Source organism: Eumetopias jubatus, unplaced genomic scaffold (assembly GCF_037043125.1).
Source record: "Eumetopias jubatus isolate StellerSeaLion01/CBP00866 unplaced genomic scaffold, mEumJub1_p1.0 scaffold_10, whole genome shotgun sequence".
Classification (NCBI taxonomy): Eukaryota; Metazoa; Chordata; class Mammalia; order Carnivora; family Otariidae; genus Eumetopias; species Eumetopias jubatus.
Window position 1 is genome coordinate 114,570,885 of NW_028274816.1, and position 21,906 is coordinate 114,592,790.

Sequence of the window (21,906 nt, forward strand, 5' to 3'; positions counted from 1 at the left end):
TAATAATAATAAGTTATGTAAATGTTCCAGATTTAAGGAGTCTAAAGAAATACAACAAATGGGGTGCCTTGGTGGCTCAGTCGGTTAAGCATCTGACCCTTGATCTCAGCTCAGGCCTTGATCTCAGGGTCATGAGTTCAAGCCCCATCCTGGGCATGGAGCCTACTTAAAAACAAACAAACAAACAAACAAACACGACCACTAAGTGCAATACCTGACCCTAAACTAGACCTTGTACTGGAGGGGAGAAAGTGCTATCAAGGATGGACAAAATTGGAATATGGAGGGTAGATTAAATAAAAGTATTATGTAAATGTCAGCGTATAAAGTTCATAAGAGTGTAGGAGTGTAAGTCAATTTTTAGGAAATACAGAAATATTTAGGGATAAGGGCCCTGAGGTATGAAACCCTGCGATGGTTCAAAAAAAAGTTAGAGAGAGAGGCCATATGTGATGAAGCAAGGGATAAAATGTTAACAATAGGTGAGTCTGGGTAAAGGGCACACAGGTGTGTCTTGTACTATTTTCATTTTTGCAACCTTTTGTAATTTTGAAATTATTTCCAAATAAGTTTTTCGAAAACGTTCCAGGCTCACTTTATGTGCTCCGTGCCCAAGCCCTGCAATCTGCTTTTTCTCCAGAGGATCCTAGTGAGCAGGAGTATTTAACCACATTAAAAAAAAAAAAAAAAAAAAGAATGAGAAAGAAAAGCATTCCTAACATATGGAACAACATGACAGAAGGCAACGAAATGTGAGATATAAGTGGAGGCGGTAGAAAGGACCTGTTCTAGCAACGGCGAGTCTTCTGAAAAGCTACCCCGGCAAAGGGCATCCCAGGATGAATCGCGGCCATTCCCGGGACGCGAAACGCCGTCCTCCCCCCCAGCTTCCCACAAGCTTCTCCCTATTCGCCGCACCTGTGTGATTTGGGTGCAGGATACAATAAACTGACAGATTCGGCCATCCTTCAGGGGCCAGCCCTGTATTCGGCGGCACCTCACGTGTGGAAGCATAGAACCGCATTTTATCTATTTACATAGAAGGCGTACAACGGGGCGCCTGGGTGGCTCAGATGGTTAAGCGTCTGCCTTCGGCTCAGGTCATGATCCGAGGGTCCTGGGATCGAGTCCCCATCGGGCTCCCTGCTCCTTGGGCGCTTGCTTCTCCCTCTGCTTCTCTCTCTCTCCCTCTGTCTCTCATGAATAAATAAATAAAATCTTAACAAAAAAACTTGTAAAAAAAAAAAAAAAGAAGGCGTACAACGATTGTGCTGGGAGAAGAAAGCGAAGCGGCGCTGGAGAAACTTCAGCCGCAGGACTGCTCTGGGTGAATGAGCACCCTGGCCCAGCCAATCAGAACGCAGGAAGGAGATTTCACCCAATCCCAGCTCGGCAATGCTCTAGTCGGGGCGGGGCCGACACGCCCCGGGTGGGAGGCTCGCCGCGGCTCCCCGCAGCCCGGCAGTAACTCCAGTGGCCCCTGGCCCGGGAGGGGCGGGATCGCCGAGAAGAGGCCGGCGAGGGAGATCGGGCCAAACGGTGGAGGACGCTAGTCTTGGCAGTCTGGGCACCACAGTAGCTTGACCGATGCAGCCCTGGCAAAAAAAGCTACGTTTGCCACGCTCTCCGCGGGGCTCCCCTCTCCGAGGGCGCGAGTCCAGGACGCCTTTCTTCGGGAGAGCAGGTGAAGCGGGCGAGGACTGACTCAGGAGCAAGCAGGTGTGAGAAGGCTGTCAGGCTTCTCTCCCCCATCCTGCCTGGGTAGGAGGCGGCGCTTCCCTTCCTCTTGGGAAGGCAGGCGGTCAGGCCTGTGCCAGGCTTGCAGCCAGCTTTAAGAAGAACTAACTCTGATTGTCAGGATGGCGGGACCGCGGAGAAGAGCGAGCGGTGCAGGCGTCTTGTCCGGATGTGATGCATGTGAGGGAAGGAGGCGAGATGGAAGGACTTCTCTGAAGCAGGATGCACCATCCCCACACGGGAACGTGGCATGGCAGCTTTTCCAGGTCTCCCAGCCTGGTGGTTCTTCCCTGGGTCTAACCTGAATCCTCTCTGCCACATCTCTGGCCAGCCTTCAGTTAGATGCTTTTCGGGAGATGGGTCTCCCATCTAACTTTCTCATTCTTAGATGAGGCTCTGGTTACTAGGCTGGACGCCAGTCCTCAAAACCTGAGAGTCTGAGGTGGGGAAGCCATGCAGGAAAGCATTCAGCTCCTTTGTAAGTCTTACAGAGAAGGGGTTAGTGCCTCTGAGAGAACTGATGTCGCTGTTACTGAGATAGGAAATGGGACCAGGTGGAGGTGGGGTTCATTCTTGTCATCATTCTTTTTTATAGCTGAGCAAATGGAGGCCAGAGAGGTTATGTATCTTGCCCAAGATCACACAGCTTCAGGTGGCACAGCCTGGATTTATACCCAGGCTTGTCCGATTCCCAACCCTCTGCTCTGTAGGTTGCAACCCTGTATTACAGGGACCTTATAGCGATTCTCACCCTGCTTGGGATCCTCTGGGGGCCTCACTTACCTGTCGCTGCTGTTTCTGGCCTTGGCACTTGGTTCTTTGCTGTGGTTCAGGCTTCCCAGACACAGGGATTCATGCATACAAGGGAAACTCAGCAAAACCCCAGGTGCCATGGCCCCACTAACTTGGAACCAGAGATTTAAGGGGTGTGGGACCAACAGTTGAACTTAGAAACCAGAGGGTGCTAGACTACATCCATTTTATTTGGGCATCTCCCAACTCCTCCTGTTATACTGAGGAGGAATCAGCCAACTGCCTAACGTCACAGGGAAGGTTTCAGAAGGAGCAACATTTAAATTGGTTTTGCGGGATATCTAGGGGTTCACAGTGGAGCAAATGTGTTGAAGTGTTGCTTGTTGGGAGAACATTTTTTTTTTTTTTTTTTAAGATTTTATCTGCGATGGAGCAAGAGCGAGATAAAGCATGGGGGGGCGGGTAGGGGCAGAGGGAGAGGGAGAAGAGTCCCGATGCGGGACTAAATCCCAGGACCCTGGGATCATGGCCTGAGTCAAAGGCAGATGCTTAACCGACTGAGCCACGCTGGCGCCCCTGGGGAGGACATTCTAGGTCTGGAAACAGCATATAGAAAGGCTCTGTCTCCTTTGCTTTCTGTCCCCAACTCCACCCTTGCCCCATTCCTCCTCCTTCGGAGATCCTTGACAGAAACAGAGCTTCTGGTGTTGACAAAGTGCCAGAACTTCTCTTGTGTTGGACAGGCCACTGTGAGTCGGGGCCTACTGTCTTGGGATGAAGCTCTGGGATTCCAGGACGGGGGACCCCCACCTCTTCAGCTGAAAGTGGCTCATGGGTCCCCACCTTGGAGGATTCCATACTAATCACTTGAATCTTGCCTGTTTCTTCATCTACTGATGCTGTCCTTTTTAATGGCCAAAGAACACCTCTTTTCTGCTCATTGACTGAAGCGGAAATGATCACAGCTGACTTGGACTAGCAGCCTGTCTCAGAGTCCTCGGAGCAATCATGTCCAGTCCAAGGCAGATGAACGGAGAGGGGAGGGGATCAGGGTGACGGTTACACCACAGGAAGCACAAGGACATTTTCTCTAATATCTCTCTCCCCTTCCCGGGCCTCTTCCTAATCTCCAAGTCCCCCATTTCCCTCCTCCCACTCCCCCTCCTCCCCATTAAGCGAAGTTGATGTCTCTGGCTCTTTTCCCACCATTAACAAAGCTAGGAATTTCTTGGCTTATGAGCAAGGGCCTTGGGTATCTAGGCTCCTTCACGTCAGATCTCTCAGTGAATTAAGGTGACTGTGGCTTTAGTGGCTCCCCTGATTGCCCCGAAGATTGACAAAAGATTTAACTTTGTATTCCAGTCCCTGAGGCTGGCTCCCCTCTCCATGAGCAGCCTCTAGAGTTGGTACATCTGCTCCCAGTCTTGCCTGGGCACTGACTTTCAGAGCTGATGGAACAGTCACTGGGAAGGCATCTCCCTTCTATTGCCCCTTGGTCCCCTTGTCCTCTCCATTTGCCACGCCCAAGGAATAGCTCACTGGCAGGACACAATGTTGGCCTCAAATGTCCATCTTTAGCCTGGTAGTTCTTGCTCCAGGTTCTTTATAAATGTGTTTAGGAAAAAGTGACGTAGAGGTAACAGGGCTGATGCAGCCAAATTCAGATGAACCTCACTTTGAGAAAAATCCATCAAGAACATAAATTTACAAAAACACTCCAGAGAATTCCTCCTGCATGGCTGGCAGTTACATACCCAGAAAGGAGTCATTCCAGTAAGAATAGTGAGTTTAAGTTCTTATTTTTTGCACTCTTCCAACAGATATTTAGGGATTGGGAAGGAGATGGGTTGTCAATTTAAGATAATCAAGGATGAAGAAAATTTCTGAAAGGATGATGCGAGTGGTGATACAGAATCTAAAGTGTGAAAATCCCTTCTCTTACCATGACATGGCAGTTTTTGTAAAGTGAGGTACACTTGACCCTCACAGTCCAGGGCCAAGATCTGGGTCAAATGCCTCTTTCAGAAAGGGAAAAGTTAACTAGCCGGCCCCCGACAGGTTGCCCCAAGGAGACAGCTAGATTACACAAAAACCCAAAGCAAAGCCTTTGACCGTCTCTCCATTCCCTCCTTGGGAACTAAATGGGTCTGACTGCCCAAAAGTGGGAAACCAGGACAAGCTGGAATCCAGATCAATGCACAAAGTCAATAAGTATTGAGTCCTGAACCACCCCACACTGACCTGCCCCCACCCCCATTTTTACAAGACCAGGGGGAGATTATCCAGTAATCTGCTAGGGTCTGTGGGGATTTATAGGCTCAAATGGGGACAAATGGCATTCATTCAGGCTACAAGACTCCTTAAGGAGGAAATAGAAAGAGTGCAGGACTGAGGGCCAGATTTATTAGAGCAGGGAGGGGGAAGTGATTACATCCCATGAACACACTGGACTTTTTGTCCAGGGATCCTTGAGGACACCTCAGGGAAAACCTTCACTATCCCCTCTACGTCCCAAACCCAGGTCTCTTTAGAGTGGACCAAAATGCAGGACCCCTTGAAAAGAGCAGAGACCTGGACAGCCAGGACTGTAAAGTTTAGCTAGCAACTCAGTGAAATAACACTTCCCGTTTCCAGGCAAAAGCAACACTAGAAACTTTTCCTCCAGCTGTTTTCACTGAGTCAATAGAGACTAAAGCAATTATCAGAAAAAGTTTGGGAAGTCTCGATTCTATAGAAAACAGATGTAGGTATCCAAACTTTTTCACGAAATGAAGCGTCAGATTCATCTTGATCTGCTGTCACTTGAGTACTCATCGTGTTTCTCCTAACAGCCTCCTTGGAGTTAGCAACCACACCGGAATCGCCTTTACGGGCCCCTTAGTGCCCAACAGTGCCCAGCACATTGCTGGTACCCAAAGGACATCTGATGAATCTAGCTGAACACAAATGGGTAGGAGATCTAGGCTAAAGCCCTTTACGAGTAAAGAAACTGGGTTCTAGAGCATGAGAAATATTCTAAACCCATTTTCTCTTTTGGGTAGAACAGGGGCTTATGCCTGTGGCCACTACCCAAGGCCTGGCTTCCTGGCTTTTCCTCAAGCTGACAGGCAGGAGTCTCCTGCAGTCAGTCTGGTGTGTTTCCACCCCTCTGGGTAGGGGCTCAATACCAACCAGCCTGACAGCATCCCTCCCCCTTTCTCCAGCCCCATACCGAGACGGGTACACCTGGAGAAGCAGTGCGTTCTCTACCATCAGAGTGAACTGGTGAAGCTTCTGAGATATTAAGCAATCCATCATAACATTTGTGACCGGTTAACTTTAATTTGTCAAAATAAATCTGCAGTATTTTGCATGTTAGTAATACAGTGCTGGTATTGACAGGAAAAATCATCATCTGCTTACATAGAAACCTTCATTTAGGAGCACACCTTAGGAGGGAAGTGGATACACAATAAAAGGCAAATGCAGGCCAAGCAGCAAGCCTTAGAGCATAACAGGCTGGATGTCAGACTTGAGGATTATCTAATACAACTGTTTAGCTGCCCATCTGATAAAGGGAAGCTCTCAACCAGGTTACAACCAGAAAGGGAGAAACCAACTCTGCTTTTTCGTAGCGCGGTGGCCGTCGTGCCTTCAACACTTGGTTGAATCAGTTCATCAGCATCAAAACTCAATTCCAGTTCCAAGACACAGGAGAATCTCACCATACAACCTATTCGGCCCCCCTTTCAGTGGCCTGCTACCACCCCCTTCCTGCCAATTCTCTCCCTCCCAAAAGAAGACACGACGTGGCTTTATTATTGCAGACAAGCTTCTTAAGTGAATAAAGAATGCATACAAAATAGCATTTTAACTGAAGTCATACAATGAAGTCTCACTCCTGTTTATTATACAATGAATTGATAAAACAATCATTTCTAGTATATATATATATATATTTTTTTTTAAGAACTAATACTTTCAGGGTTCTGACGACCACACTCTAGCCTGGGGGTAAGGTCCACACCTGCCCCCACTGAGGACTGCTCCTTAGGCCACTGTGGAGGAAGCCTGGGCTGTCTGAATCATGGTGGATGGTGACTGCCAGCCCAGCCAGAGAGATGACAGGTCCCAGCAGGCAGAGCCAGAACCCAGTCCTGGGGCTGCATGCCAGGAAATGTGGGCTTCCTTCAAATGTGGCCACTACCTGCTCAATCCAGGCCTCAGCAGGGCCATGTATGGGCCTTCCCTACACAAGTCCTTCCAGTAGTCCACACATAATGCTCTACAGATTAAAAACAAACCATCTTTGTACTGTGGATAGGAACAGTTGTAACAAAGTCATAGCTACATATTTTTCTCTACATTTTGTTTATTGAGACAAACTAATTAAAAGGCACAAACATAGGGCATGTTTACATGGACATTATAACAAACATATACATTAAAAGTGTAGGAATGTGTTGCCTTCCTGCTAAACAGAAAGTTCCTAAGCTTTTATATATACAAAAGTTGTACAATTTAATGTCCTAAAGTACAAAAGATCATTTATAAAATTATTTTACACTAAGTACTATTTTATTTTTTACTATGTAGTTCAACCCCCTCGAACTGTTTTGTATAATGACACACAGATACCTGTCCCTGATGTAGGAAGTCTGCCTCGGATGTAAGGTATTTGATGCTTGAACTGACACAGTGGGGTATAAACGGAAGTCATCCAGTTTGATAGTCAGTCCTGCAAACATTCTGCAAGATTAATACAACTAAATTCCATTTCTCTTAACTGCAAGATTAAAAAAGAAAAAAAAAAACCCAAAAACATATTGCAACTTAAAAAAAAATCACAGCGTCTTGGTTTTAGTAACCTTTTTTTAAAAAAACCACAATGCTTTAAAAACATTAATGTGTGGCATGATGGTGTAAAGAGTATCTGTTTCCCTAACTTTTGGTTTCTACTTTATGTACAGAGATAAAACATCCTGCTAAGAAATAAAAAGCACATGTCTTAACGTGCACAATCATTGCTGGGTTTCTACAGGGAGTACAGAGAGCGTCTCCCTGAAAACACCACAAAGCTGATACAAGTGTTTTCTCAAAGAAAAAGAAAAAGTGATGTCCATATTTACAAAGTTGAAAAAATCTGCACAATACTTGATTAAGAAACGGAAGGAAAAATTAAAAAAAAAAAGATACACTCTGCTTGTTCTGAAGGGGCATACTACCTAGTTAGTGGTTAGAATAAAAACTGTATACAATTTAATATAAGACATAAACTCTAGTGAGCAACTAACACATATTTCCCTGTTGTAACATCAACAGGCTCTGATTGGGAGAGAGAGGGGCATATCACATCCCAGTGCCTCCAGCATCTTCCAATTTAAAGCAATATATTTTAACTGTTCCAAGTACTCCTTGGCTCCTGAATAGGAGGTCCCACTGGCCTCTATTTGTTAGGAGTCTGCCTGTCCACACGCTTGACTTCTCCTCCGTCAGTTGAGGCCTTTTCTTACCAAAACACAATTTGTATATTTTGGTTTTTTTTATTTATTTTTTATTTTTTTAAAAAGTCAACTACAATGCTATATTCCATCAGGATTAATATGCTGAGCAATATTTACATCTCCAAATATCAGGTCACAATCCCTATTATATGTTGAAGTTAGAATGATAAATTATCATATGCTTTGCATATCAGAGCTGGTATCACCTTTCCCATAGGGAATGCTGCCTGAAATTAACATATTCCCAAAGGTAAAATGCATATTCTCTGAAATGCATTTTATTATGACAATGCATGTATTTACTCATAAAAACAATAAACACAGACAATGCTACACTAGCTCTCTGTGGATTTAGAACTTCAGGTTAAAATCAGCCATCCACCTTTTATAGGGAGAAGAGTTCTGCTAGTGTTTAGAATAAAATGATTTCTTGGGATTAGAAACAGTAATGCCGTTTTTTTATTTTGAAATGGGTTTTGCTTTTTTATGATTGGTTTTAATTCTGGCATTTTACCTTGCCAACTACTATCTTGTTTAAGCAATGCTGTCAGCTAAAAGGAATTTCTGATTAAACTAAAGTGGTCCAGTGATAAGTTACATACACACCCTACTTTGAACAATCCCAGCCAAATTGGAGAAAAATGCTACTACACTATTATTAACTAATGTAATAAAATCTCCCAATTTCATGGTTTACTTTTTGCTTTAATAAACTAAAAGTAAGTTGCTGGTAAATATTTACTTTAACCCATATTTTGATTTTATAATACTGTTTACCAAGGTGGTGATGTAGGCAAAGCTTGGGGTAAGAAAGGCATGCTCTCTACAGGCCTCATTGCTATATTGAGAGGGGCAGCTAACGTCATAGGTGTGGGCAGGTTCATGGGAGACGTGATGGTGACGGGGTGTGCTATATTCACTGGAGCAGTCACAGGGGTGGGGAGGTTGACTGGGGTAGTAAGTGTTAAAGGAGAGGTCATGGATAATGGACTGGTTATAGTTACAGGGTGCCCTATGTTCATTGGGCTGGTTATGTTAACTGCACTTGAAACATTGACTGGACTTCTCATGCTCATTGCAGCTGCCACTGTGACTGGGTTTGACATCGTCCCAGACGACACAGAGGACGTGATATTGAATGGAGTAGTGAGAGTCACGGGTGTCGTAGCAGCCGTGGAGGTTTGGCACAGGTTAGCAGCTTCTAAAATAAGAAGACAAAATGGCCTTTAGACTCCCCAAACAATGAACAAAATTCACAAACAGCTTCTGAATCAACTTTTTTTTAATTAAAAAGGACAAACATTTAATGAATGAAATTATAGTTCTCTACCAAGCGGTCAACAGGAAGGGAGGCTCTTTCTGAGCACAGGACTGGGGGTATGTGAATCTCTTTTCTGACACTATACCTCCCACAAGGCCTTGGGCAACTTGTTTAGCCTGGCACTTTTGGTTTCAAATTTAGATTTACTTACCTACCTCACAGTGATGCTGGAAGACCAGTTAACTTCCGCAAGGCACTCTGGGGGGCAGAGATATCAAGCAGGGCTTAGTATTCTCACTACCACTTCATGCAGGCAGAGCCAACCATCGGCAGACCAGGAGAAAGAGCTTGTTTACAAAGAGCTGGGCCGATGGTCACACAAGAACAGATAATCAGAAAAATCTTCTGGTAAGGCACACTGTAACTAGCGGAGAGAGTTGTGTGTCCTCAATGCTATGTACTCTAAAGCCTCAAAGGTAAAGCTACATTCTGTTAAGGTGTTACAGATCTGTTAAGTAGGGACTGACAAGCTATTTTCATATCTGTTTATTTCAGTCTTAGAAAAGTCGTTTAAACAATCCTGTTGTGGGGCGCCTGGGTGGCTCAGTTGTTAAGCATCTGCCTTCGGCTCAGGTCATGATCCCAGGGTCCTGGGATCAAGCCCCGCATCGGGCTCCCTGCTCCGTGGGAAGCCTGCTTCTCCCTCTCCCACTCCCCCTGCTCGTGTTCCCTCTCCTACTGTGTCTCTTTCTGTCAAATAAATAAAATCTTTAAAACAAAACAAAACAAAACAATCCTGTTGTTTCTGGTTAGGTTTCCTAAGTTAAGAAAGACAAAATCTCTCTCAGTGGGTTTGTATTCTCCTCTCCATTCCCATTTCTTCTTCACTTTCTGATGCTGACAGAATCACCTACTCTATGCCTAGTGTCATCTAACTGCACATATTATACACATCACCAACCATACCAAGGAGGACTAATTAAGCAAGAAGACCCTGCAGTGATGTGGGGGACCCTGGTCCTTGTTACCCAGCAAAGCCTGGGCACTTCTTTAAGAAAACTTCCCTCAGAGGTGACACCCCCACCCCACCCCTCAACAAAATTCAGCACCACCTGCTGGTGTGTCAGGAAACAGCAGTAAGAAGACAGATGAGTGGGCTAGTTGTGTGTAACTTGGCTGTCAAAATGGAGAAATACATTTGAGACTAAACAAAGATAAAGGTCTGCACACATCCCACACATATGGGTCAAATCACCTCATGCTGACCCTGGAGTCAATAAGCAGCTCTCCCTTGATCAATATGATGAAACTCTGGCAAACTCTATGTCAGGAATTCCCAAACCTGGCTGATGATCAAAATAATTTAACTAGGGAGCTTTTTTTTTTTTTTTTTTTTTTAAATGGCTTCCCAGGAAATTCAATAGTGAGATTTAGATGAACTTTGGAAATGTGTATTTTTAAAAAGTTCCCGAGATGGCGATCTGAATGTCACTCAGGTTTGGGAACTTACATTACCTTATTTAAAAAAAGAGACCTGCTGACTCAAGTTTAGGTTTTCAGGGCAGAAGTCTCCTTTCCCCCGAAATGTGACATTTTACTAACATGAATACAGAAGTTTCTAACATCAGTGGTCGTTTCCAGAGAGATTCATGCTACAAATGGGAATACAAAAGCATTTTGTTTCATGGAGGTCAGAAGATGAGCTAAACAATTGAGTCTTATTGTGCAAGCAAAATGAAATACAACACCAAATAGAAAAGTGCAGAAAGAAAGAGAAAACCAACTCACTTTTGAGGTGATGGTAGCACTGTTAAGGGTATTCTTTTTTACACCAAAGAAGGGGCTTTGACTCTCACATGTGCCATCACCACCCCTGCCGCCGTCCTGCACTTTTTCCTTTCAGTCTAACATCATCCTTTTCTAGGACTTAAATAATTTTACTCTTACTCCTTCTCTACTGAAACATCCTTCGTAACATGCTTTCACCCACTATGCGACTGTCCTAGCATATATACGTCTTCCTGCCCGCCCCCCCCCACCCTTACCTCTTCTCCTAACGATAAAACATTTTATTAAATAATGACAAATCTTCATTTGGAAGAGAGGAGGAAGCAGCCGTTGAGGAAAGATAGAAGGCCTATCTGGCTGCAATGCCAGTAGATGTATGAAAACAGACGCTATTCCTTTTATCTTTATCCAAGTACAGGGTGTTTAGAAGGGATCTGTGGAAGGGAATAGCCGTACTACATGAAAGCAAAGGAGTGAAGAAACTACACAGCAAAGGAATTACAGAGGAGCCTACAGGCAGAGGGTTCCTTATGAATTTAAAATAAAACAGTAAGACAAAGAGGTCTGGAAGGGAAGAAGGAATTTAAGAATCTCTCCCGTGGCTGATGGTACGCTGACAAAATCATTGATTTGAAATGCCCGCACAACAGTCCAGAAGCCAAAGCTCTAAGTATTAAGTTAAAAAGCTGTGTGGAAGACGGATACTCCAACAGATTCTTTATACGATATATGAGAGAAAAGCCAACCATTCTCAATTTTAGTAAGAATTACAGTAAAGTCCCTAACAACTTAAGTACATACTTAAGCAAATGCCAGCCCCAGTGACAGACTGAATGAGATTAAGGGTGAGACCAAAAGATACCATGCTTGTAGAGCCAGAAACATGTAATAAATAATACACTGAAGAGCAGAAAGTAGCAAAGTTGTAAGAAAATAAACTTATGTACCATAAGAATATTTCATCCACCCCCAAAAGTGGGAATGTTTTAGAAAGGAAAAAGAGGAGCCCATAATGCATGGAGGTTGACATAAAAATGAGCTCTAAACATACAGAGGGAAGGACCAAATCTGGCTCCAAATTTGTAACAAAAGGAAAATCAAAAGAACACGAAAAGAAGTACTAAGGATTTTTATCTGTTAAAGTAAAAAGACTTATCTGGAAGCTTGGAAATTTGTTGCCGACATAGTGTTTCCAAGTTTCCACAAAGCTAGACCCCCTAAGCTGTGGCTGCCTCACTCAGAGCCGGGCACACTCATGAGCACCCCGGTCCAGCCGTCCTGGGAGCTCTGGCCACCTCCCCTTACCTTTCTTTCTTGCCTTGACAGCTTCTTCCCACAGTCTCAGCGTCTCCACCTGCTTCCCTGGCCAGCTTGTTACATGCTGCTGCTGCTGCTTCTGGCTGCCGGCCTCCTCGCTCATGCACGCTGCCCCAAAGACAAACCACACACGCTACGTTACCTTGAAAACGTGCAGCCAGGTGCTCAAAATCTGAAACTTAGATACTCTGGCTCCTCGTGCTTCTCTGAACTTTATCATTTGTCTTGACACAGTTTTTACTACAGAGCATCTTCCTTTGCTGCTTCTGTCTATACTGGTCAAAATAGACAAATTAATAAAAGAAAAATCGAGAGAGCTGGGGAAAACCAATATAAAAGAGAAAAGAATTCTTTGCTATATTAAAAAGCAGGTGTCTTTTAGAACGGAACTTGGGTAAAATCAGCATGGACTCATTTCTGCTCATCAAAATATGATAAAGTTGGTCACTTGACCACAACAAGGTACACTAAAAGGAAATTTTTGTAAAGTTAACAAAGTTTGGCGTGCTAGATAATAAACCCAATGTACTGACAAAGAAGCAAAACTGGATGAGATTAGAACACTTTAAACGTTCTTTCCCCACTCACTTTTGGCCACCTATTCTGAGAATTTGATGTTTCTGCTGCATATAGTACATATAGAATAGAATACAGAATTAGGAATAGACTTTCTTCTGGTGGCTAGGGCAATCTCAAAGACAAAGCTGGGGTAAATGTGAGTACTGAATTCCGTCCACGAGTCCCTGAAACAGTCTATCTTCAATTCTGAATTTAAAGTAAGTAGAGCACTTACATCTTCGGATGGATATGATATCCCAACTCCACAGATTTGGGTTTGAAAAGCAAACTTAATGATGCCGCTTTCATCTTTAAGGTTATTAAGGGCATGCTATTAACTCAAACAGGAGTTAGGAGACACCAATGCTTAAGAATCTTCTTAACGTTAAATAAAAACAATGAAAATTGCCTCGCAGCAGCTGCAGCTTCCTAGTGCGGCTCCTGCTGCCACAATTCTGAAATACTAGAGCTTTTTATTGGAACTCCATAGAAGAAGGGACACGTTGAAAAATAGTTACAGGGAAATTCTGCTTTTCTAACTTGGGTGTTATTAGTAGACAAGCACAGGACTGAAAGCAAAATTCGTGGAGGGCTTGTCAGTCTGTTTGTATCCACGCAGGTGAGGTATATTTCCAACACCAGTATATACTCTCCACTGACGTGTGTTTACACGCTTTAGTGATAGGAGAAAACATGTAAGATGAATATGAATACAGTGCCGAGAGCATACTGAAAATACCTTCAGTACATTATAAAAACATCCAGATTTCATTAATCTGAAATGCAACAGAAATACAATCTGAAGTGTCACCTACTTTTACTGATGCCTTGTTTACATGTATTACAGTTGATACTTTGGCTCTGCCCATGTGTCTTTAAGTGGCTGGTGATGTACGCTGCACTCAGAAGCTTCCCACAGATGTTACACGATACCTTGCCTTCGTGGCGCACCATGTGTGTCCGCAGTCTGTCTTTGGTGGCAAAGGCAGCAGTGCACGTCTGCATGAGGGAGGAAAACTTTTTTTAAATATAGACTATCCTGTTCTACTCATTTTAAAGTACGTTATATTCTAGGCATTACCCTATCCGTGTCCACAAGCAGACTGAGTTAGTTGAATTTTAATTGCATGTGTTACCTAGAATCATAATCATAACAAAACATTTGGTGAATTTTAGACCCTTACATTTTGGGGGAAGAATAAATATCAACACAGAGTACTGAAAAGATGTGAGGTATAGAGTCAGTTAAACCTGGATTTAAATCCAGCTCCTTGATTCATGAAAACAGTGTAACACTGAGCAAATTAACCTATCTGAATTTGTTTCTTCATCTGTAAAATGAGGATAAAAATACCTACCTCCCAAAATTATTGGTGGGATTAAGAGTCTGGCCCAAGGCCTCGCACATAGCAGGCACTCGCTCAAATGACCCTAGCTTCCTTCCTCAGATTGGATTTTTCTTAGGATTCAAATCACTTACTTAATAAAGTCAGTCATTAACACATTTAACTGAAAGGAGCACAGAAAGACTTCCAGCAATAAACTAAAATTACTGATGTCTAAAAAAGTCATTTGATTTAGCAAAATTCTTAACCTTTTCGTTATCACAACTTAGGTCAAATAAAATCAACAGATTTTCAAACAACTAGAAAATGCTCCAATTTGGCAGACAAACATCCAATAAGTGGTAACATTTGGGAGAAAATTCCTATTTTCTTCTATTACAGTTAAAATCATCAACCCAGAAAATAATTTAAAGCATTTTATTCATTTATTCATTTCAAATACATAATGACCTTTGCAAGACTCTAAATCTTTTTCCTGTAACGATAAATACTGTTGCCTAAGGAAAGGGAAATGTAGCTTAACAAAAACAACACATTTATATTTTTAAATGCTCTTGCCTCACAGAAATAGAAGCTGTCATTTATATTGTATAAAACCAGAATTCAAATGGACCACATTTACTCAAGTCAGTGATTTTAAGACTATTCAAGAACGGTGAGATTTGACTGGCTCAGACCTTCTGGATAATGTGCATTAAGTGCTACACTAAGGATAAGTCATTTTAACTCTTACTTGGCATTTGAAGGGTCTTTCTGTTGAATGGACATGTTTTACGTGACAGCTTAAGTGGTCAGGCCTGTGAAAGAGAGAGTTTCAACAGAAGATGTAATGGAACACACATTGAGAAATGCTACTCACGGTGATGTTTACATGCTTGGCAGCTTTGGGTGGAGGGCATTTTAAAGAAAGCTAGCAGAACTACCAACTCCCCCTCCCCCCAGTGCAAGCCTCCTTACCTCTCTTACCATAAACAAAAATCTTAGTCGTTTACCTGCTAATTTTTCTCTCCTGGTCAACATCAAATCATGTTAGGCCTTGGTTCTTTAAATTATAAAATACCCAAAGTTTTAGTCCTAACACCTGCCAGAGAAAGCTACTACTATATTAACTTTTCTTTAAAAGCCTTTAAAAATGAAAATTAGTGAAATGTTAGTAACCACAGAAAAATAGAAAAGCGTCCTCCTAAGTTATACTAACAGTATTCAAGGTCATCCCAACTTCCAAGTAAGTTTCTTTGATTTGCACAGTGAACCTCATGTCTAGTCACCCGACTAAATTGGAAACCGGTGGTTTTGCAGTGGTAAGAATTATAAATGTGCCAAATGAAGGCCTGAGTACACCAAGGCACTTCTTAACTGAAATATTAGGCGAATCACTGTCACCACTTGTCAACCACACCAAACTGGAATTAGACCTGGAAGTGTAATACTTTATCTATCAGCAATCTCCTCTAATAACGCAGGCCTGCCCACAGCTATTCTCCTATAAACCTTCTAGGTCACAAAGAGACAAAACTGAAGTTCACTGATACCTAATGAAAACAAAAAGCAAAGCAAAATGCAGTACCTCGAGAAGCCCTTCCCACAAACACTGCAAGTATAGGGTTTGGTGATGCCTCCTTCATGAGACCTCACATGGTAAGTCATCCGGTCCTTCCTCTTGAAACGCTGATTACAAACAGGACACTCGAAGGGCTTTTCGTCCGAATGGGAGAGCTTGTGCCGATTGAGGTGGTACACATCTCGGAAAGCCTTCCCACACATCTCACAAGCATGGTTCTTCTTGACAGGCTTACTGGGTTTCTTGACAGACTGGGTCACGGGCATAGCTGTGGTGCTGGCACTGCTGCTGGGGTTGGTGCCCGAGGAAGATGTAGTGACTGTTGATAAGATGCCAGCAATGGTCGAGACCAACGAAGTTCTGCTGCTGTCCCCAGCGATGGTGGAGATGAGGGGAACCACCGTGGTGGGGGTTTTCTTTGACCGGGACACCAACTTGATCCCTGTGTGGCAGGACTCGTGGCGCCTCAGGTGATAGCTGTCCCTGAAAGCTTTACTGCAGTAAGTGCACACAAATGAAGTTTTGGGTTTTTCTTTTTTAATCCCAATGGCATCTTTTAATGTTTCTGGCGCTGCTTGAGGTTTCTGAGTTATTGGTATTGGGAGCAATGGTTTCTGATCAGGGGGCTCCACAGCAGAGCTCAGGAGGGGCAGCAAGCTGTTCTGTGCTGCCTGCTGTTGGTGATGGGAGGCTTCATGGGCCTAAAACCAAACATTTACACTTCAGAAACTCAGCCTCGCAAAACGGCCTTCAAAATTCAACATGCTCCAGACAACAGAGACCAGAAGAAACAATCAAAGAGCCCATAAGCTACTCCCTGCAGTAGAAATCCAGCAACCACCTAGTTACCCTCAGAGCTCCCAATACAAATAAAATCACTGTGCACACAACAAAACTTTTATGACTAAGTTGCTCACAGTGATCTTGCTTTCAAACAGCTGACTACACACCATCCTGGTTCAGAAGGGACATACCAGCTGATGAAGTCAGTTTGCATTAGTCTGTGAGTGCTGAAACCAAGTTTAAATAACTTGTCAAAAAAATTACACTCCAGACTTAAGTATTTGCCAGTACCTTACTGCAGTAATGCACACACTATACACTCACACACATACACGTAATCATCGTCCCTTTCCATTAGAAAGGTCACTTAGTGACTAAGGAAGGAGGCTGTTGCTAGGTGATAAAAGAAACTTAGCTCTCTGAATATATGCACTATTTGTTAAGTTTACTTTTAAAGTTTTCACTTAACTTTCCTACTAAAAGATTTGATTGAAATGAAACCTGCTATTAATCAGCCTGGAAGGCATCTGTGAAGGTAGCCTACAGCAAAACACCTGTCAGTTGTTTCTCAGTTCATTTAATCTTACACTAGAAATCTGCATCCTTTTAAAACAACACTAGTTGTTCAAACCCTAAACTCTCAAAGACAGACTAGCAAGAGAAAACAAACTGTAAATAATTAAAATTCCTTTCATCTTCATCTTCTTCCAGCACTTATATGTTTCATTAAAGTATTAGACATTTGCTGTTATAATGTCCTTCTCCACTCCAGAACTGGACACTGTCTGGAAATTTTCTTTAGCTGCACTGAAACCAAAATTTCATTGTGGATCAGGTTCTTGGTATTTATGAATAGTTACTCTCTTGATTTTGATTCTTTCAAAATTCTCCAGACTGATAAAACATTTAGGAAATGATGGAAAAAATTCCTGAAATAGTTCTTCCTGATACGTTGTACTTTACCAACGTTATTTTTGAAACTTTTTTGACAGTGAGCCCAAGCCCCTATGCTTGAGTTCTGTAATCCTAAAAGGATACATGCACCCAGATGTAAGAGTTCCAAATATTTTAAGCACACAACATCCTAGGAGGGTCCCATCCTATCATCTTAAAGACACTCTAGTCACTTATTTAGCCTTCTCATTCTATAATCACAAGTCCTACAGTTAACTTGATTAAAACAAGGAGACAGACACACACATTCACACAGAGCTTCTTCTCCCCTAATGGATAAGAATATCTACCACACAGCTCCATATTTACTTGATGGCAGTACAACAGCTAAGCCTGGAACCAAGTCTCCTCCAAATCTTTAGGAGGTGTAGTATTCAAAGTTACCAGTTCCAATTTAATAATTTTGGTTGAATCCCCCTTTGAGTCCTGGAAGTACTCACAGAAATTGTGTGCTTGCCTATGAGTATCTTTCTGGACTCAGGGATTATACCGAATTACAGTCCACTTTTAATTTAATTTATGGAGCTCCTGTAAATCTGTCTGCCCGTGAGACATGAGTGGAAACTTCACAGAATTTGGATGCAAATCTTACCCCCTTTCCAACCTGGCTGTAGGATACCCAAGTTTCCATACAGTATACAAACAGTTAATAGCTGAAGATAGCTCAAGATATACAATTTCAAAGGCTAACAGATCAGATAATAGGGAATGCAAATCTTCTGGACAAAGTTCAGACTTATAGTGTTTAGAGGCATTTTTCAATTCTAAACAACCATTAGTTCGATGGAGTACTAAAAGCACTTACTGCCATTTTACCAATTCAGATGTCTGTGGCAACATAAAGTATTTTTACAGCATTGCTGAAGCTCACTCTCACACGAGGGTCACACCAGGTCCCTGCTTCTTGGGTGAAATGCTGTAGAATGCCTCGACCACTACGGGAATCACTCTCTGAGGATTCCTAGGATCCCCACACTTCTACATGAAGCCTTCTAAGAGGGGAACTGGGTTTCCCCAACTTGTTCTCTGAGGGAGAGACAGAGTAAAATAACAACCATGGCCTGCCTTCAGTTAAGTGATTAAAAAAAAAAAAAAAAAGAACTTCTGGGTAGACTTTTATTTGACTAGTATCATCAAACCAAAGCTTTTATTTTATCTCCCATCTCTTTCAACTTTAAGGCTTTTTTAACCCTGCCCAAGCTTTCCTTATTCTGGGGTTGGCAAAAAAACAAAACAGAAATGTTATTTCATCACCCAGGGTAGTAGGATATAGCACCATGAAATCTCCAGTGCCAGAGGGCAAAAAATTTTGTACTGAAACAAATTAGCATCAGTGAGTCATATCTTGAATGTCCTGTTAGGAGAATCATCCATCAAACATCTTAACAGCTATGGCTTTCACTTTCCACCAGGTTATCTGGAAAGCAAGCAGGTATTAAATTGTTTTAAAATATAAATTCAATAGTATGCTCTAGGAAACAAACAAGAGAGTTTAACTCTCCCATTTCCCCAGTAAAAATTACTTAAAACTGAAACTGAGTAAGTCTATTCATACCTTTCCATAGAAAAGACTGAAATATTCTCTTTACCCATTCAACTGTCCTCGGCTCTAAATTATTTTTCCAACAATTTTCACTGCACACATTGCCAAGCCCAGGATCAATTATTAGCTTTCACACTTCTCCATCAGGTGGAAAAAAAGATTTTAATTGCTGAAAAAAATTAAATAATATAAAATCGAATTAACAAGTTGATCAATAAATGCTTGGCATTTGTCTTATCCAGAAAAAGAATAAAAGTATTCCAAAAGATTGTTCAACTAACTTTCCAAAAATTAGTTATAGGTTTTTTTTTCTTTACATAAAGAACTCTCTTTTTTTCAATCTCCACGAAGTTTACGGACAGCAGGTTTAACATGGTAACTAATACGGTAAATCTAAATCATTCCTCACATGAAAATCACTTAGGTGGCCCGTTAATCCCATTTTTAAATGACCATTTGAAAGCTTTTTCTAGAGAGGGCATTTGCCACCTTTACACCAATCTGGATGCCAACTAGTTATATATCGTATCTTTCCCAATGCATTTTTAAGTTGACTTAAAGCATGATAAAACAATACCAGATCAGAATGACAAAAAGAAGTTTGTGAGTTCCATAATTTTGCGTATTTTCAATTTTAAGAAGCCAGAATATTTCAATTAACTACTTAAAAATCAAATTACTCACATTTGAAAGAAAATATGTCTTAAAACAATAAATCAGCTCTACACAATAGGTAATGTTTGAATTATCCAATTCCTGTATTAACTCCACTGGGATGGGTCCAGTGACTGGGAGGATTTTTTGAAAATTCTGCATCCATTTCTGGTTAGTTTCAAAAGGTCTCAAGCGCCCAAGCAACGCGTCTGGGATTTCACGAAGTTATTCAAAGAAGGAAAATAACCCAGAGAGGCGGGAAGAACGCATTTAAAGTGACAAGCTTCCTAACCTCCTCCGGTTCCGAAGTTTCCCCGTGAGCTCATCACTACTGCCTACTAAGTGCTTCCTTTGCAAATAGAAATGAAGCAGGGAAAAAATAAGCCTCGGTCTTCCCAACAGGGGTCCCCCACCTAAAACGGGCGGGCAAGAAGACTGCCAACGTATCGGCTACAGGCACTTTCAAGTTTCTTGCAAAAAGTGTAGACCAACACCCCAACGAATGACTCATCTGGGGGCTTTGTAAGCCGACTTTGTTTGCTCTCTCCACTTTCCGTCTCCCCCACTTGGCTGGAGGAAACGTTCGAGGTGGGACGAGAGGGAAAAGCGCTCCGGGAGAAGGTCGGGCCTCCTGGAGTCCCGGCCCCCACCGCTCCCCCCGGCCCGGCCCGGCTGGGGGATTCCCCGGGCTGAATGGGACGGCGGGAGAGCTGGACAGAGGGAGAGGGTGTCAGCTGCCAAAGCTCGGCAAAGGCTTACGAGAGAAAAAATGTAAATCCAGTAAAAAAGTTTGGGAGGGGATACTCACTCACAACACCCCCCAACAGGGTAAACACACGGGGGGGCGGCGGGAAGGGGGAGTGGCGGGGAACCCAGGGATACCCGCTATTCGCAGGGATGGGGGGGGTCAGAAAGTCAACACACACACACACACACACACACACACACACAAAAGGGGAGAGGGAGGTGAAAAGGAAGGAGAGCGAGCGAAAGATGGATGAAGTGCGTCTGTGTGTGGGGGGGGTCTCAGAGTAGGACCTGGAGACCCCCCTCGCCCCACGATGCGGGCCCGGGGCGGGCGCGCTGTGGCCAAGCGGCCCGCGCTATCCAGCGGCCCGGCGCCCTCCTTTCTCTGGGCCGCGGGTGGTGACAGCGACCGGCCTCCTCCCTTCCCCTTCAGGGCGGGAGGGAAGGGTGTGTGCGTGAGTGTGCTGGGGGGGCCCGGGGTTCACCCTGAGGCCTGCTTTCTCCCCCGCACCCCGTGAGGCCGCCTCCTTTCACCTCAGCAGCCCCGCTCCGCCGGGGCGGGCGGGCGGAAAAACAAAGGGGGATTAAGGCCGGGCCGGAGAGCGGAGCCGGGAGGGAGGGGAGGAGGAGCGCCCGCCCGCCCGCCCGCCAGCCCGGGGCCCGGCCCCCCTGTCCCCCCGTGCCCCCCCGGGGGGGGCCCCCAGTACCTGGAACAGGAACGCGGTCCAGTTGGCCTCCATGGCTGCGGCGGCCGACCCCCCTCCTCCCCACTCCCCCCGCTCGGGGAGCCTCCTCAGCCGGAGGAGGCGACAACAAAGCGGCGGCGGCGGCGGCGGCAGCGGCAGCGGCGGCTCAACATGGCAGCGCCGAGCGCGGCCACTTCCGGTAACCTCCGGGACGCACCACCGCCGCGGCGAGCGCGGGCGGGGGGGGAGCCCCGACCCGGCCGCCGCCGCCCCCAGCCGCCCGGACCCCTTCTGGGCGTCCCCGCCGCAGGTTCGCCGCCTCGGAGCTCAGCCAGTGCCCGCCGGCGGTGGGGTCAGGGCCCCCGCGGGGGGGCTGGGGTGGGGCCGGGGGCGGGGATGGGGCGCGGCGTCCCCCCCCGCGGGGGTGTGTGGTGCTGCGGTCCGCGGCTCAGGCAGCTGGAGCAGGGGGAGCGCAGGAGAGAAGATGGAGGACGCCAGGGTCTGGCGCGGGCTCGCTGGGCATGGCTGGGCCCTCTCCCGGGACTCAAACGCGGTGCCCAGCAGCGTCGCGTTCCTGTCAGACCCTCGGCGGAAGGCACAGGCCACGGCGGTCACCCGGCTCCTCAGTCCCATATGCACAGCACAGCCCGCGCCTCCAAATTGGGGGAAGCCCCTAGGACTTCGCATGTCCCTCCCCTCTGATATTTCATCCCCAGCCAGCCAAACTCTCCGCAC

At 44.6% G+C, this 21,906-nt stretch overlaps 1 protein-coding gene across 5 annotated transcripts; it reads right to left on the reverse strand.

Annotated features, from left to right (window-relative positions):
- Nucleotides 1–5,786: 5,786 nt before the first annotated feature.
- Nucleotides 5,787–21,361, reverse strand: VEZF1 (vascular endothelial zinc finger 1). Of its 5 annotated transcripts, none has more exons than XM_028092992.2 (8): nt 21,193–21,361; nt 19,131–19,253; nt 18,347–18,567; nt 15,811–16,505; nt 14,977–15,040; nt 13,713–13,914; nt 12,328–12,447; nt 5,787–9,174 (listed from the first exon to the last, which is right to left on the reverse strand). In XM_028092992.2, the coding sequence occupies exons 3-8, from the start codon at nt 18,350–18,352 to the stop codon at nt 8,747–8,749; spliced, it is 1,515 nt and encodes a 504-aa protein (XP_027948793.1). In that variant the 5' UTR covers nt 18,353–18,567; nt 19,131–19,253; nt 21,193–21,361; the 3' UTR covers nt 5,787–8,746. The 5 variants fall into 5 exon arrangements, with proteins under 5 accessions (XP_027948793.1, XP_027948794.1, XP_027948795.1 ...); XM_028092993.2 differs by lacking the exon at nt 21,193–21,361 and adding an exon at nt 20,031–20,373; XM_028092994.2 differs by lacking the exon at nt 19,131–19,253.
- Nucleotides 21,362–21,906: the final 545 nt, after the last annotated feature.